Source organism: Motacilla alba, chromosome 5 (genome assembly GCF_015832195.1).
Source record: "Motacilla alba alba isolate MOTALB_02 chromosome 5, Motacilla_alba_V1.0_pri, whole genome shotgun sequence".
Lineage (NCBI taxonomy): Eukaryota > Metazoa > Chordata > Aves > Passeriformes > Motacillidae > Motacilla > Motacilla alba.
The window spans coordinates 3,228,616-3,243,844 of NC_052020.1; the positions used below are offsets into that span (position 1 = coordinate 3,228,616).

Consider the following 15,229-nt stretch of genomic DNA (forward strand, 5'->3'; position numbering starts at 1 on the left):
TATATATATATATATATATATATATATATATATAAATGAAAGGTGCATAAGGAGTTTTTCCTCATTATCCTGCTCTGATTTTGTTAGTAATAAATTCACTTTGTACCTCTAAGAGGAGACTCTCCAGGTTTTGCCCCTGGAGTGTTTTCCTTGGGTCCTTATCTCAACTCATGGACCCTTTGTTCCGTTCTCTCTTCTCTGCCCAGCTGTGGCAGGGCAAGTGAGCAAGCGGTTTGGTGGTGCCTGGTGTTTGGCCAGTGTCAAACCACAACAAAGCTTTTCCCCTCTCTGGCTCAAAGGAGCTACAGTAGTAATCTTTCAGCTGCTTTGAGGTGAACTGAAGCCTACTTGCTAGTTGAAGACCAGAGACCTTGGACCCATGGGAGCAGCATCACCCCATGCCAGCCCCAAGCCTCAGGGAGCACCTGTACACTGAGACAAGAGGCCAGGCATGAGGCAGCAAGGTCATAAAGCTGGAATTCAGAAATATGTTTTCTATCTGAACCAGACATCTTCCTGTTTATTTGTGATTAATTAGTAAAATCATCATAATGGCTCCCACAATCAAAACTAGAAGATCTTCACCATGGACTATGAAACCCTATCTCTTACATCCCATTGCTCCATGGTGTAAACAGCTATGTTTGGTTTAGCCAGAGTCACTACAGACATTTTCATTAACTCAGAACAGCACCTGCTGAAAGTGTAATAATACAAACTGAAGTTCCTGTGATCTCATTTGTAAAATAGTGTTAAGCAAGTATTGTCAGCAATACACACCAAGTATTGTCAGCAAAAAAAAAACTGTCAAAGCTATAATTGTTAGGAAATAAACAGCTACAGATTATTTTGTAGTAGATCTTGACTTTCTTTTTTTTTTTTTTCTCTGCACATAACTGATCTTGGTTGTACTCTTCCTCCCAAACATATTTAGAGCTTTTAATCATAATGGCAGAGAGAAATATTTACACATCTTTTCAAAGGCAACATGTACAAGTTGCCTTTGAATCTGCAAGTCATCATGCCAGCAAACTATCAACAATACCAGATGGCAGGGGATTTCTTTAATGCTTTCCATTCCACTATCAGTCATTCCTTGCTGCATAACATATGTATGTTGATTCTCATCTAAAATCCATTGAAGGGTTTAAATACATTTGGGCATTGTTTGTTGCAAAGCATCTTTTCACCCCAAGTATTCTTATGCCATCAAGAGGTAGCATACCTCCCCAGAAGGGAAGTTCCAACCCAGCAGAGGACTTTGTCCTTGGGACACTTGGTGCTGCTGGAGAACCAAGTGACACTGGGACAGTGACTTGGACAGGCAAGGTCCTGTGTGTTTGCAACCACAGCAAAAGTTGGTTTGTTAGTTTGGGCTTCAAGCAGGCAAGAAGAAAACAGTGCCTTCATAAAATTATCTGTGCATTCTACATGCTGTGAAAGAAAGCATGCAATTTTTCTGAGAAATTTTCTAGACAGTTTGTAACCTCAAGTTTAAAAGGCTAACATGGGGTTTACATATTATATAAACTGTTAATTGTATTCAATTCTTCCCTTCAAGAGCTAAACACAGAGGATTTTCTGTTTATTTGAAAAGTAGAGACAGCATTTTATCAAGCGTCGACATGCTTGCTCTTAGAAGTATGACATCTATCAAGCCAAGTCAAGCTACACCCCAGCAAGAACAATTCTTATTTGTTCCATTCTGGCATCTGGGCCAGGAAGAACTTGAGGAAGACACTTTTTCAACTAGTTCCACCATTTGTTCTTTTAGGCTACTACCTTATTGACTTCAGAAGCCTGAAAATAGCTGGTAACATCTGCTCAAGGTCTCTCCTGGGATAAGGACTAGAGCAGTAGCTGGGTTGTCATTCAGCCAGCCTTTCTTATGCCACTTTCATGTTTCCAAAGCAAGAGAAGAGAGAAAGCCAAAAAAACAATCTCAAGGTAGTCTATAAATAAAGTAACAGCCTTCAACCTAACTCCTCTTTCAAAAATTGAACTCTGTTAAAAAAAAAAAAAAAAACAAACAAAAAAACCCCACCAAAACCACACAAAAGCAAGCAGAAATACATCATAATTCACACAATATGAAGCAAATACAGAACTTAAAGGCATAGGTGCAAAAAAATAAGCTTTAACTGCCTTGTGCCTTACTGGACAGGAAAAAAAAGTTTTTGTTAGTAAAAATAATCAAAAATGCTTTTCTGATACCAAATATATTTCCAAAGATAATTTAGTTTTCAATCAAGAAAATCAATCATGCACCACCAGAAGTTCTCAAATGCTTTTAAAATTTTAAAAATACATGCCTGTTGCTTCATGAGACACACGTGTATGCAGTTCAATTTAGTTGCAAAGATATTTGTGAAATTATAGCTTTTATATAGGAAGATTGTTGCACAGAAAAGAACAGTGGAATTTGCTTTCATGTAACAAATGGAATATTAAAAGTTCCAGAACAGTACACTTAAGTGTAACCTAAAGGCCAAGTTTCAAAATTGAAACTTGTTCTGAACAATACAACTGAGTCCTCTTGATGACTGGGCACCTTAAAATACCATTCTTGCCACTAAGACAACATTCAAAAGAAAAAAAGTGGCATAAAAGGTAAAAGACAACATTTTATCAATTGATTATTTCATCAAGTTACATGAACCAGGAAACCAATTATTGCAGTAAATTAGTTCCTTAATAAAGCTCTTCTTTCTCCTTTCAGAAAACAAACGCCTCGATCCCAGAAAAATTTCAGCCAGCAAAGAATTGCAGACAAGATTCTGTCTTTTGCCATGTTCTTATAAGCCACCATCAGGTTTAATACTGACTTAAATTACCATTTAGTCAAGGAATACCAGAATGGTGGCCTGCACTTACCTTGCTAAGTCTATAACTTGTTCATTTTTTAGCTCAAAAAACCCACCTCTATTAGATTCTACTTGGCTTGGATATCACATAGTCCAAACTTGAAACTCATTGTCCAAAAATTTCAAGGAAACACAGGCTGAGGTTTTGTTTCTTATAACACTCATACAAAGAAGTGAATCAATGATTCTGTGAACACAGATGTAAAAAATCCAAAGCACATTTTACCTATTGATCTGTACAGTCACACATCCAGGCACAAATCCCCCATCATGGAAGTCAAAAGGGAGTCAGAAAGGTTATTGATAGGAGAACGAACAAGACAAAAATAAATTAGCCTTTAAACTATGCCTAACAATCAATTTTATGTTTTGCAGAAAGATTGCATGATAAAAACAGAGGCAAAGTTCTCAGAACCACCGTGTTAACACAGTAATTTCTGGTAAAGTAAATCAAAGATGGATTCCAACACCTAAAAAAGCAAACAAAAAAATTACCTGAATATATTTCATTATGTAAGTAACACAGTACTATTGTGAATCACTATTTCTAGTGATTGATTCCAGAGTCCGTTAGTCACGTGCACATGCCAGGATCATATCTTTAATGAAACTATCGGATCATTTTTTCAGTGTTGGAGACGGGCTTCCTCACCATCAACAGACAGTAGCTTTTCCACCACTCTCCAGCTTTTGTCCTAAAAATTCCACATGGAGCTGCCAAGTTCAGCCAAGGCAAAATTCTGCACTCTTCCTGAGTAAATTCAGTACAGTTTTCTAAGTGTGTTGCTTAGTGTGGAACTGTGTTTTGGATTTGCTCTGAAAAGAGGGTTGATAATGTGGAGATGTTTTCATTACTGCTGAGCAAGTGCTCAAACAGTGTAAATGACTTTTCTGCTGCTCCCTCTGCCCCAGCAGAGTAGGCTGGGGGCACACAAGGAGCTGGGAAAGCACACAGTGGGGACTGCTCACCCCAAATGACCCAGAGATATCTCATGCCACATAGTGTCATGCCAAGTGTATAAAGCAAGGGGAAGAGGAAATGGGGAATATTTGGAGGGATGATTACATTTGATGCAGCCCTGATTTCCAAGAGATGGCTGACCACCTGCCCACAGGAAGCAGGGAATGAATTCCTTTTTTTTTTCTTTTCTTGCATTCACTGCTTTTGCTTTGCCTATTAAATTGTCTTTATCTCAAACCTCAAGTTTTCTCATTTTTATCCTCTGCATTTTCTCCCCCATGCCACTGGTGAGGGAGTGAATGAATGGCTGCATGGTACTTAGTTGCCTGCAGAGATAAATCACAACAAAAATAAAAAAGAAAATATTAAAAAGTTAACTTTTGCTCCAAGTCATACTTCTAAATAAAGCAGAGACAGAGACCACCTCTATGACTTCATCTGTAGTGCAACTGTAAGACTACGATTTCCATGTTAAGAAAATACTGGAAACTCCAGTCTCAATACTGGTCATGTCTGATTTTTTTTATTAGTAGAAATTTTACAAGCATTCCTACATTTGTATACCCTCCCAAACACTGCCAATTACTCTGCCTCTGATTCTAGTACCCAAAATCATGCCAAAGGATGTGCAGTGAAAAGGCATCTTGTAATTTATCAGTACCTACTGCAAGAAGTACAAGAACTAAACCTTTAAGATATCAAGATGGTCTAAAGGAATTACAAAATGACAGATGTTGACAGATGATTGCAAACTGAATACAGTTTCACAATTATGTTCTTCCTCTTTTAAATGTGGAAATAGTAACAAACATTGGTAGCCTTGAAACACCATGAAAGGGGCAAAATGGGAAAGGCTGAAGAGTAAATAAGGAAGTCAAAACTTAAGGTCCCGTTGTTCTCTAGCCCAAATTAGCACAAAGCCTTACAGTTTTTGTGGAAACTTGTCCATTTGGCACCACAAGAAAAAGCTGTAGTCTCAAAATGAGAAATAAGTCAGAGTACTAAAAAAGTAATGAAATAAATGTTAAGGTACTGAAAGCAACCAAAAGGTAAACTACTGGTTTTAAGGAAGAAACCAAAGATGCATGTTTAAAATATATTATACTTACAAATAATTATCACTTCAAAAGTGGAAAGGAATGAGAAAATTGATAGAAAAAAAACCCAAACCAAACAGAACCACAAACAAACCCAAAACAAAACAAAACACCAAAACCAAAACAAAAACCAAAACCAACATGTAATGTGAAGTGAAATTCCCAAATGAGATTAAACCTAAAATGTTGATGGGCAGATGAGGCAAGTTACTTTTGTGCAAAAGCCCGGAAAAATTTAGGAATTTGAGCAGAGAGGAAGATTGTTTCAAGTGCTTTATAATGAGTAAAACAAAAGGAAGAAGGTAATATTTTCTTGTTGTGAAGAAAAATGAGAGTAACAGACCTTGTTAAACCTTTAAAAATATGAGATATACAGAAAGAAAGGGATCAACACTGGTGACAAAATGGGAAAACGCGATTATGAGTCAAATTCATAGTGTTAGTTAGTGTTTTCAGGGATAATCATAAGATGATCAGTTCTAGAGAGTCTTTTTTTCCTCCTAGACACATTTTGCACCCTTTACCCCAGGCTGGGACTAGGTGAAGGCAGTAGTGTGGGAGCATCTACTTCAAGTGACTGAACTCTGTATTTTCCCCAAGCTGAGTGCCGTAATTCTTGCAGTGCTTCAGTGCCGCTAAGTTGGAACAAGTGGTAGGATACGTTTGAAGACAGAAACCTCACCAAGATGCTTTGCTGTTTTGCTCTCTTCTGAAATAGTGGATACTGATTGTTGCCACCACAGGATATCAAACAAGTGATTTTGACCTTAGCAAACAAGTGATTTTGACCTGAGTCTGTATAGGAATTCCTTTGGGTTATGAAGGGCAGAAGATAACAATTCCCTCCCAGACCTCCCCATTATCTGTGCTTTGCTTTTCCCAGCACAGCAAAGGACTTCAGAAGGAAAGCATAAGGAAATCAAAATTAGAACAGCAGAAAACAAAATTTTATAAAAATAAAAGTAATAGGCATCACATTCAATTCTACTGTAACAAATACTATTAAGAGAAAGACAACATGCCAAAAATGTGTTTTATTAAACTCTGTGAATTTTGAGGATGAGAAGATGTCTATAAATAAATTTAGAAAAACTATTTATACTTTTTTGAATGGCCCTCACAATTTCCTTCCTGAGGTAAGTGAAGAAGGCAGTCATATCCTGTGTGAAAACTATGTACAAACTGCGTTCTTCCAGAAATGAAGAAAAAAGGTGAAACCCCTGAGCATTTGTTACATCATTTAATTAAATTAGCCAGAGGACAAGGCATTGTCACTCTCAAGTTTATTTGGAATAAACTCCATTCAACTTATTTTGGTTGCCTATGAATATAGAAGATTTATGTTCTCCTTAGGTTTTTATTAGAGAAAAATAAAAAGAGTGCATAAACATAGACAGTTTGTTATTCCTAATTGGAGTATTGAATTACTCCAATTTCTGTCTAGTTTTGACAGAACTTTTAGTCAATTGAAGTGAGCAGCAACAATTGGCAACTCATACTAGGTGTTCTATAGAGTCTCAAAGAGCAGGAAACCCAACCATCCTAGCAAATTAATATTCTATTTCCATTGTTTTTCATTTTATGGGAGAAAACTTCCAGAGTTTTCTAAGAAACACAGAGGTCAATATAATTGCACTTCGATTGATACACTTCAAGAACTGCCTTTCTGAAAGACTGGCTTTATTAAATCCAGTCTTTATTCCGTCAAAGTGAGTTTAAAAAAAAAGCATTTTGCCTTGCCAAAGCTGACAGGGCAAGAACCTCTATTCATTAGTATTTTCTCTTTAAAACCACACTAACAGAGCTAGCCTTAGCCAGGATCCTGGAAGAGAAAGCATGCAGACCCTGGACAAAAGAGAATCAGGCAGTAGGAACGTAGAATATGCCAAGATGAGATTTTGATGGTGGTTCAGTTATATAATTCATTAGTTCCCTTAGGTTCAGCAGTGTTTTTTGGGTGAAGGAAGGATCGAGTAAACTAATACTTCTACAGGGGTGTTTTCCTTGGATGTTTATTGAGTGTCAAAATCAAAACCTTTAGAATATAAAAGGCAAAGGTGTACCAAAATAAGATGAGAAGAATCTTAAATGTGTACTGACTCAAGTTATTTTAGTGATTTAATGAATTTCCAATATTTCATTCTTTCTCAATGCCTAGGTAGGGAAAGCATAAACCACTTTTGACTTCTTACTCATGGTCCCAGTGCCATGCCCATTATCACTGGCCAGTTATTCCTTATTAGGTCAGGAAAAGAATAGGAGAAAAACAAATTAAGGAAAAGAACAGTTAATATACCTACCAGAAGAAGACTTTGCTAACAAGAGAATTTATTTTCTACAAGAAAGCACCAGAAAAAAGTTTTTTCAAGATATTCAAGAAGGCACTTCTTGAATAGAAATTAGCATGTATTTCAGTACTCAGGTAGGACAAACAGCTCATCTTCAACATACATCATTAAGTGCTTTCGAATCAAATTTGGTAAACAATTTACCACCTTTTTCATTAACACCCTAAAATAATTAATATTGGCATCTGACTACAATATGAGTTTACAGAAAGCCTGTTGCATTAAAATACAGAAGTATAGCAGCAGAATAAGGAGGACTATTGCTTACTTAAAAGATTTATGATACATCATGCAATTTAGGGTGCTATTTTGAAGTGCTGTTTTCATACACAAAAGAATGTATGCATTTAGAAATAATAATCCTAAATAGTCAAATCTTCAAAACAGAAGACTGAGGCTACTTGATTCCAAAAATTATACAGCTAGATAGCTTTGACATAGTTGTCCTGCCACAAGAGGTGGATGTATTTGGATCTAAGTGACTCCAACATGCCTTCCCCTCTTTCCCTGCCCAAAGCCAGGAGCACAAAAATGAGAGATCTAAATGATTACAAATACTTTTGCATATATAGATATATAATTCCTCAAGATACCATTCCCAATTTCTTTTACCAGCAAAACAGCACACTTTAGGACTGAGGTTAATAGGCAGCCAAATCCTTTCTCACCATACACTTTTGGAAAAAGACACTTCAGTCTTCCAGAACCACTCAGAACTTTTTTTTATAAAATTCAGCTCCTGCATAGATAATTCCATATAATTCTCTCTCTCCTATGATGTCCTTTGTACTACTTTGATGTACTAAACTTGTGTTTTCAGGAAGAAAAATTAAAATAGGGGTTTTTTTTCTTTGCTTATTGTTTTGGTTTTTTAAATCAGATTAATGTAGATAATATTACAATGCTGGTACAAATATCACAAGGGTTTATATAGTCTGCCAGAGTTTCTACATATTTTTGGTAGTGTAATAATGAAACAACCATATTTGGAGTCTCTAACACTGGTAGCAGTAACTTATATACAGTGTACTAAGTGACATCATTTGTTTCCTTACTGCATATTGTCTAGACACAGCCATCAGAATTTACAGTTAATTCAGTGTTCAAACATGAAATACAACTATATTCTGCATCACCAGAGGAGCATCCTTTACTTGGTAAAGTCATTGATTCATGGCCATCCGTCCATTCTACTTATGATGCTCACAGGCTTTAGACTTGGTTTTTTAAAACACGTTGTTACAATTACATACAGACACATAACTCAAGACTTAACTTGTAAGTGACCCCCCACATCTACACTGAGTCATTTGGCATCTTCTAACATACTGGAGACCTGCTTATCAATTTATGTTCATTATTCAAGTAAAAAGGACTTAAGCACACAGATAAGATGCAAGTATTTCGCTGTTGTGTTCAGGCTTTGCAAGTGTAAGACACACTGTGGTACAGGAGGAGTGCTCAGACTTCACTCTGGCTTCCATTTTTTCACTGTTGTTACCAAGCCTACACTCATCTGTTTTGCAAGTATTGACCTCACATTTCAAATCAAGGCAAGTTTGATCTGTGGCATCAGCATATTCTTTACATGGACATACTTCTATTGCTACTGAGATAGTTTGGGAAACAAACTCCACTATTACAAGTCATTAGTGTCTTTTCTTGGAGTCTGCTAAACAGTCCCATTCTCCATTGAAAGTAAATAGCCCATTAAATGAAGGAAGTGCATGTAAATGAAGAAGATAAATTATGCCTCTGGGAAAAGTTAAATTTTTGTGTTCAGTTTAGTTTCCATTTATCCACACCCTGTAAGGACAGAAGTCATGACTCCTGGGGCAGAGGTGAATGCCTCAGTGTGTTAGGCCTCTCTGCTAACTCTGAATTATTCTTTAGATATAGGCTCATTTTGTGTATTATTAATGAAATTCTAGTTCAGAGGGTAGTGCCAAAGCGTGATAGACCTTCCTGTTGGAGCTCATGGTACATCTTTACTCCATACATATTAACTCCATGTATGAGCTAATATTCTCTTCCTCCCCCTTTCTCTTCACTTGCATTCACCATAGAAGATGCTCCAAAAAACTCATCAGTGAAAGAACCAAATTAAAGGCAAAACCAAGTAGGTGTTCTTCTAGCCTACTAGAAGAACCATTGTACCATTCTAGTAAAAGTCAGAGTCAAACCCATGTGGTTTCATGCATTTCTAATTTTGGGACAGTTCGAGTACTGCACTCTGACTTGACCAATGAAGATTGTAGGTCAAGTGTTTTCAGTCTATCCCAGAATAACAGGAGATGAAGTGAAAAAGCAAATTATCAGGGATAATAGGCTTTAAATCTGCACAAATATTTACATCTGCAATATTCAGATAAGCTTTGTTGGCTGTGAGAAGTCTGAAGAGCTAATAGACCAGAAGTCTGAAGAGCTAAAAGACTAATAATTTCTTGGAGGAAATTCTACTCTCACCAGTACAACAGAGAAATGGTTGTATATTTCTGAATCAGGAACAGCCTGCTTTCCATTGCAGACAAAGTGCTGTGGCTGTGACACTTGCATTCATGCTATATATTGTATTAAAGATTCTTCTTGGCAGAGTACCTTAAAAATCAAGATGGGCTTGAGTTTTTAAAGATTGCTCAACATCTCTAAAATGTCAATTCCTACCAACCCCACATTATCTGCCATGTCTAAACTGTCACTGTTCCATTCAAGCTCTTACTCAGAGTCCAGGTAATCTGAGCACCATGGAAGTCTCCGATCTGTTCCTGGGGCATTCATCAACTGATCTTGGTTATGCACTTCATTCCTCAAACCAAGGTCTCAATATTTTTCTGCTAGGGATAAACACCTAAAGATTTCAATAAGGCTCTACGTGGAAAAAAAAATTCTGTACTCTGTACTCAGAACCTATCAATACTTTAGTTCTTTTTCTTCTTTTGTTATAAATCTGCAGTGTATTTTGATGTACGTGCAGATCACAAAAAAAGACCTCAGGATTGGTGCTTGCATCAGAATTGAAAATAAAACAAAATAAAAATATGGTTAATATTTTTCTCTCCCAGCAACATTTCCTGAACATCAGAGTGTATTTCAGGATACCAGTTTATTTTGTCAGTGTTCACTTTTTGTAAGTCTTATGGTTAAAAGTAGCAACACATCAGTACTATGTGGAAAGCTTTTCTTAAGTGAAATCTCTCTGTATTGAATCCTCTGTTTATATACCAAAAGAATTATATGACAAGCACGGCATAATAAATTTTAAACTACAACCTCTCCAAAGAAACAATATTGTGAACAGCAAATTGAACAGAAGAACAAGGAGGTCTTCTCTGTTACTGCTTTTCTGTAGGTTAACACTGAGTACTTAACGTTTTCATAGCTTACATACCTCTTCCTAGCATTTCCTGGTGATTTGAATAATTTATGTGAGTCCTTGAAAAATTCTTTTCAAAATAACAGTTTAAAATCTAAAGTCCATTGACACTAAATACAGAGATTCCCAAGGCTGCAGCTGTGGAATTGCAGTCCTCTGGGGCAGAGAAGACACACCTCAGGGCAGCACACAGACATAGGATGGCCATTTCCCTGGAGGTTTTCATATTACCATTTGAAAAAAACCCCAAACAAACAAAGAAACCACACCAACCCAAACCTGAATTTTAAGAGAAAAATTTCTGTCAATTACCATAGCTTGAATTTTTTTCTGCCTGACAAACAGCATTGTTGGTAAATAGTCTACTCAAAGAAATAGGGTCCATCATTTTAGTATAACCAAGAGCTCCTTATTTTTATCAATAGCCATGGCTGAGCAAGCAGAAGTTCCTTTTAGGAAAAGACATGTGGAAGCCAAATAGGACTTATTTACACGTCTCCATTCAGACTTCAACCAACACAGCATGACACTAGAAACTACAAAGGGCTTGCCTAAAGACTGGTAAAATAAATATATCAAGGAAAACTTTACAAGGCAAAAAAATGAGATGGCATTTCCTTTAAGTGATCATTCATAACACCCCAAAACCCCAAAAGACAATGCATCAGTATTCATTTGATTCCGCTTATGATGCAAAAATATAAACCAAGAAAATCTCCATACTCAGACAAAATATTTGTCAGAGATGTTTGTGAGCACTCTGATTAGATGTTTGTTATTCCGCTCCAGGAATATTAAATAGTGTTTCCAACAAATACTCCCAAGACAAAATCCTTTTTAAAAGAAAATAATATTTTTTCCTGAATGGAAGAATCAAACAAGGAAGTGTCTTTTTTTTTGTTACCTCCTTCGTGCAGAATTATGAGCAGCAGTATGTTGCTTGTACAGGAAGTTCATTTAATTCTTTATCAACAAGACAGGCTAAAAAGGTTAGTTTGTAATTTAAGGAATATTTAAGCTAAGCAAATCACCTAGTACACACACAAGTTCTTTAGTGACACTTGTAGGGGTAGGAGAGGTATTTTGAAAATTGTGTAATAGGATCCCAGAGGAGCAGACAGACACCTATTCCTGACCTGACAAACCCTGCTGACATACCAGAGAAAATTTCAGAAGTGCATTGACTATGAAAATTCCATTTTACAAAAGTTACTGAAGGCTTCAGAGAAAGAGAAATTCGAAAAATTGTATTAGGGAAGGCACGAGCCATCTGCTTTTCTTGCAAAGGAAAGATCCCAACCATTCAACCATTTTAATGTGTAAGAACTGAATTGATAACTAGAAAATGTTCCAAACACATGTTGCAAAGTTGAAAATATAATTTTGATTTATTTGATTCATATCTTTGCCTACTTCAGCCAATCTGAAAGGTGCAGACTTGCACTGCACTTCACTTGTCCTATTACAGGATGTAGAATATCAATTATATTCAGATATTCTCCACTTGCGAAGTCTGTTTTTTCCTGGGCAAGTGAAAACACGATGAAAATAAAATTACTCTTTGGGAGTTGTGAAAGCCATAATACATACGTGATCCAAAAGAAATCAGAGTAGCCACTCTCAGAATGGGTTTCCCATGTGAAGAGCTATCCAATACTTAAGAAGATTTTTAGGGATTAACTGAGATTCCATTAATTACCTGCAGATGTGTCCCCTTGGTTATATTAGATAATCTAAGGCAGTTACAGTCTCTATTTTTCATGACTATGAATTTTTGGAAAAATTTAAGTGTCATGATGCTCACAAAAATTGACATTTTTTGTGGATCTATTCTACCTGTACATAACACCTGCCCAATACAAAAACAAGCAATATGCATTTGCCTCTTTACATATGACAAAAAAACCCAAAAACAAAAAACAAAAACAAAAACAACCCCAGAAAAAAGCAGTCAAGGAGCCACAGTAATGGGCACTAGAGAGCACAGTTTACAGACACACTTGGCCAAGTCTCCTCTCAAAGCAGCAGCTCAGGCTGCTCTAACTTACACAAAAGCTGTATCATCTCCTATGGAAAGCTCATCTTTCTTTAATGCCAAGTTTTCAGGCTCCTGGACCACCCCTGCCACATTCTAGAGAGTTCAGGAGACACAGATTCTTTTTAAGCAATCATTTCTTTCCACCCTTTGTCTGAAATAAAAAGTAATTCCTATAATGCTTACATGACAGCAGCAATTCCTATGTTTTCCTTGTTGGGTCTTACGACTATAAGTTTAATTGCCACATGTTACATGAGTAAATAGACAGAGATTTGAGGAAACAAGTCATATAAATGCATGCTTACCCACTGGTGCAGAACGTGAGCAGTGAAGTTGAAAACCATGATGATAATCCACACATGATTGACTGGATTTGCCTTGCTTAAAATCTGGCTTAGGATCTCTTTTGCTCTCAGTCTCATCTGATGAAATCTTACCCAGTTCAATTGTAACAGCTGACATTTTGATAGCATCAGTAGACATCAAATTAAAAAAAAGAAAAACTTAATAAAAGGAGAAGTGAGTTTTAGTTCAGCTTGCCCAAACTTGCAGTCCAAAAATAAAGAAAAAAACACAAAAAACCCCAGACTGTAACAGTGCAGAAAGTTCAGGTCCTTTTTTTTTCTTTTTTTGTTAAACCAGTGACAGAGAAACTCTAAACTCTATTTCCATGAAGCTGTTCTTCCAGCTCTGGAGAATCTGATAAACACTGCAGCTCATTTCTAAAATGGAAAACTACTACTTAAAAAAGTTCTTCTGTTCTTGCAGTGAGAATCACATTATGAATAGCTGCCAGAAAAACAGCAAGGATAAGCAGAGACATTTGTACGCCTGCTGAATTGGGGACTTCCTAACTTTGAGAGTCTAACTCAGATTTTGTTCCCCAGCTGGGAGGGGCCAATGGGAATGAGTGCATCCCAGCCCATCCTGGCACCTGTGCCTTGTCCCTTGTGCCACAAGTGTGTTTCCTCAGTCAACACCCAAGTCATTGTATGGCATGTGTGCAGGACGACAAATCATCAAAAACTATGTAATTCCTTGAAAATAAGTAAGAAATGCATCACACTTTCTCTGCTTATTATTTTATAGCCTTGAGTATAAAAAGGTGTCTTTCTAAGAAAATCTTAAGTAGGAGTAATATTAAGGAAAGTGGTTTAAGCTCTCAAACTTTTTCATTATTACTTTTGTTTCCTTAACTGCAACTAAATCTCAGCACAACTCAAGGCATGAAAATGATCAATCTCTTTCTAACCTGCCCCCCAGAGTCTGAGCACTCTGAAGTGCCAGAGGAGTCGCCCACCTGGAGATGCTGGGAGCTGGCAGAGCAGCAGGCAGGGGCAAGGACCTGCTCCAGGGTAGGCACGCTGCGCTAAGGCACCTGGAAGCACACTGCAAACTCCTGAATCCCTCAAGAATAGCAGAGGACACAAAGCATGAGTTAGTTATTAAAACAGGCCACACAAGAAACATTGCCAGACCTAAGCTCCAAGAAAGGGGATGTGCAGTTGCCAGCCATTAGTTTGCTATCCCTTTCTTATTTTCTCTTTGCACAGTGGGTAAGAGAAGAAAATAATGCCAAGAAAAACAAAAGTTCTATGCAGCTATGCAGCTTTTACTAAGCATTCCCTTGTCCTGCAAAAGCAGGACAAATCCAAAATCTTAAACTCAACTTGAAAAACATTGCAGCATTAGGTTTAAATATAAGTCAGGTTTTAAACTGAGCTGCTGGCGGTGCTATCCTAAATAATCTCAATGCAAGCAGGGAGCAGGTGAAGGTTCCATGTGCTTGCAGTAGGAACATATCCTCAAACAGGAGCCAGTTATATTTAAAAAGAAATAAATAGATCTATTTATCAGAGGGATATTTCTTTAAATATTTAGGTTAAGTGAATTTCTATGAGATAATGGGACATGATTGCAGCTAGGAACCCAACTGAAGTAAAAAGGCTAATACTAATAAGTAGAAAAACATGGAAATGGGACTAAAAATCAGTCAGAGGGGAAGCTTTCCAAGGAGACCAGAAATATGTGACAGTTTTGCTTTCATTTCACTTCAATTAATGCACATCAGGGGCAGGAAAAGCTTGATGCAAGTGTCACAACACTAAACAAAACTTTAGAAAGGATTATATAACAGGAAAAACAAGTGTGGTTTTTGGAAGGCAAACCCAGCATGGCTTACACCAAGAAAGGGAAAAGGCAAAAATATCAGACAAAAAACATTTCATCTTTTTTTAAAATAGCCTTCCATTTCAGTCCCTCTTAAATATGTAAAGTCTACTTGTGTCATTTATGCTGGCTGAAGTAATCTTACTTTGTCTTCTGAAAGAAAGTTCCCCAAATGAAAATGTTGGCTGCCAAATTTCTCCGAAATTTTACAGGAGGTAGCAGCCCTATCAATTTATTAAAAAAAAAAAATAAATCCATAGCTTAAATTGCACTTCTCTGCTCATAAAAATTTAAAATATGTCTTTTACATGGAGGTGCTACATAAATGAGTCCAGTGTAGTAAAACTAGTAAAGAAAGCTTAATCCTCTAAAGGCAGAA

The 15,229-nt window shown here is 36.8% G+C and overlaps 1 protein-coding gene across 2 annotated transcripts in view; it reads right to left on the reverse strand.

Annotated features, from left to right (window-relative positions):
* Window positions 1–15,229, reverse strand: part of ANO3 (anoctamin 3) — a 125,328-nt gene that overhangs the window by 98,044 nt on the left and 12,055 nt on the right. The window contains exon 1 of one of the 2 annotated variants that reach the window (XM_038137797.1): window positions 12,987–13,527. The exons of the other annotated variant lie outside the window; for it this stretch is intronic. Within the exon in view, the coding sequence (XP_037993725.1) occupies window positions 12,987–13,164 (178 nt within the window). The 5' untranslated portion in view covers window positions 13,165–13,527. Of the gene's footprint in view, window positions 1–12,986; window positions 13,528–15,229 lie in introns of those variants that run through there. 2 annotated transcript variants of the gene reach the window in all.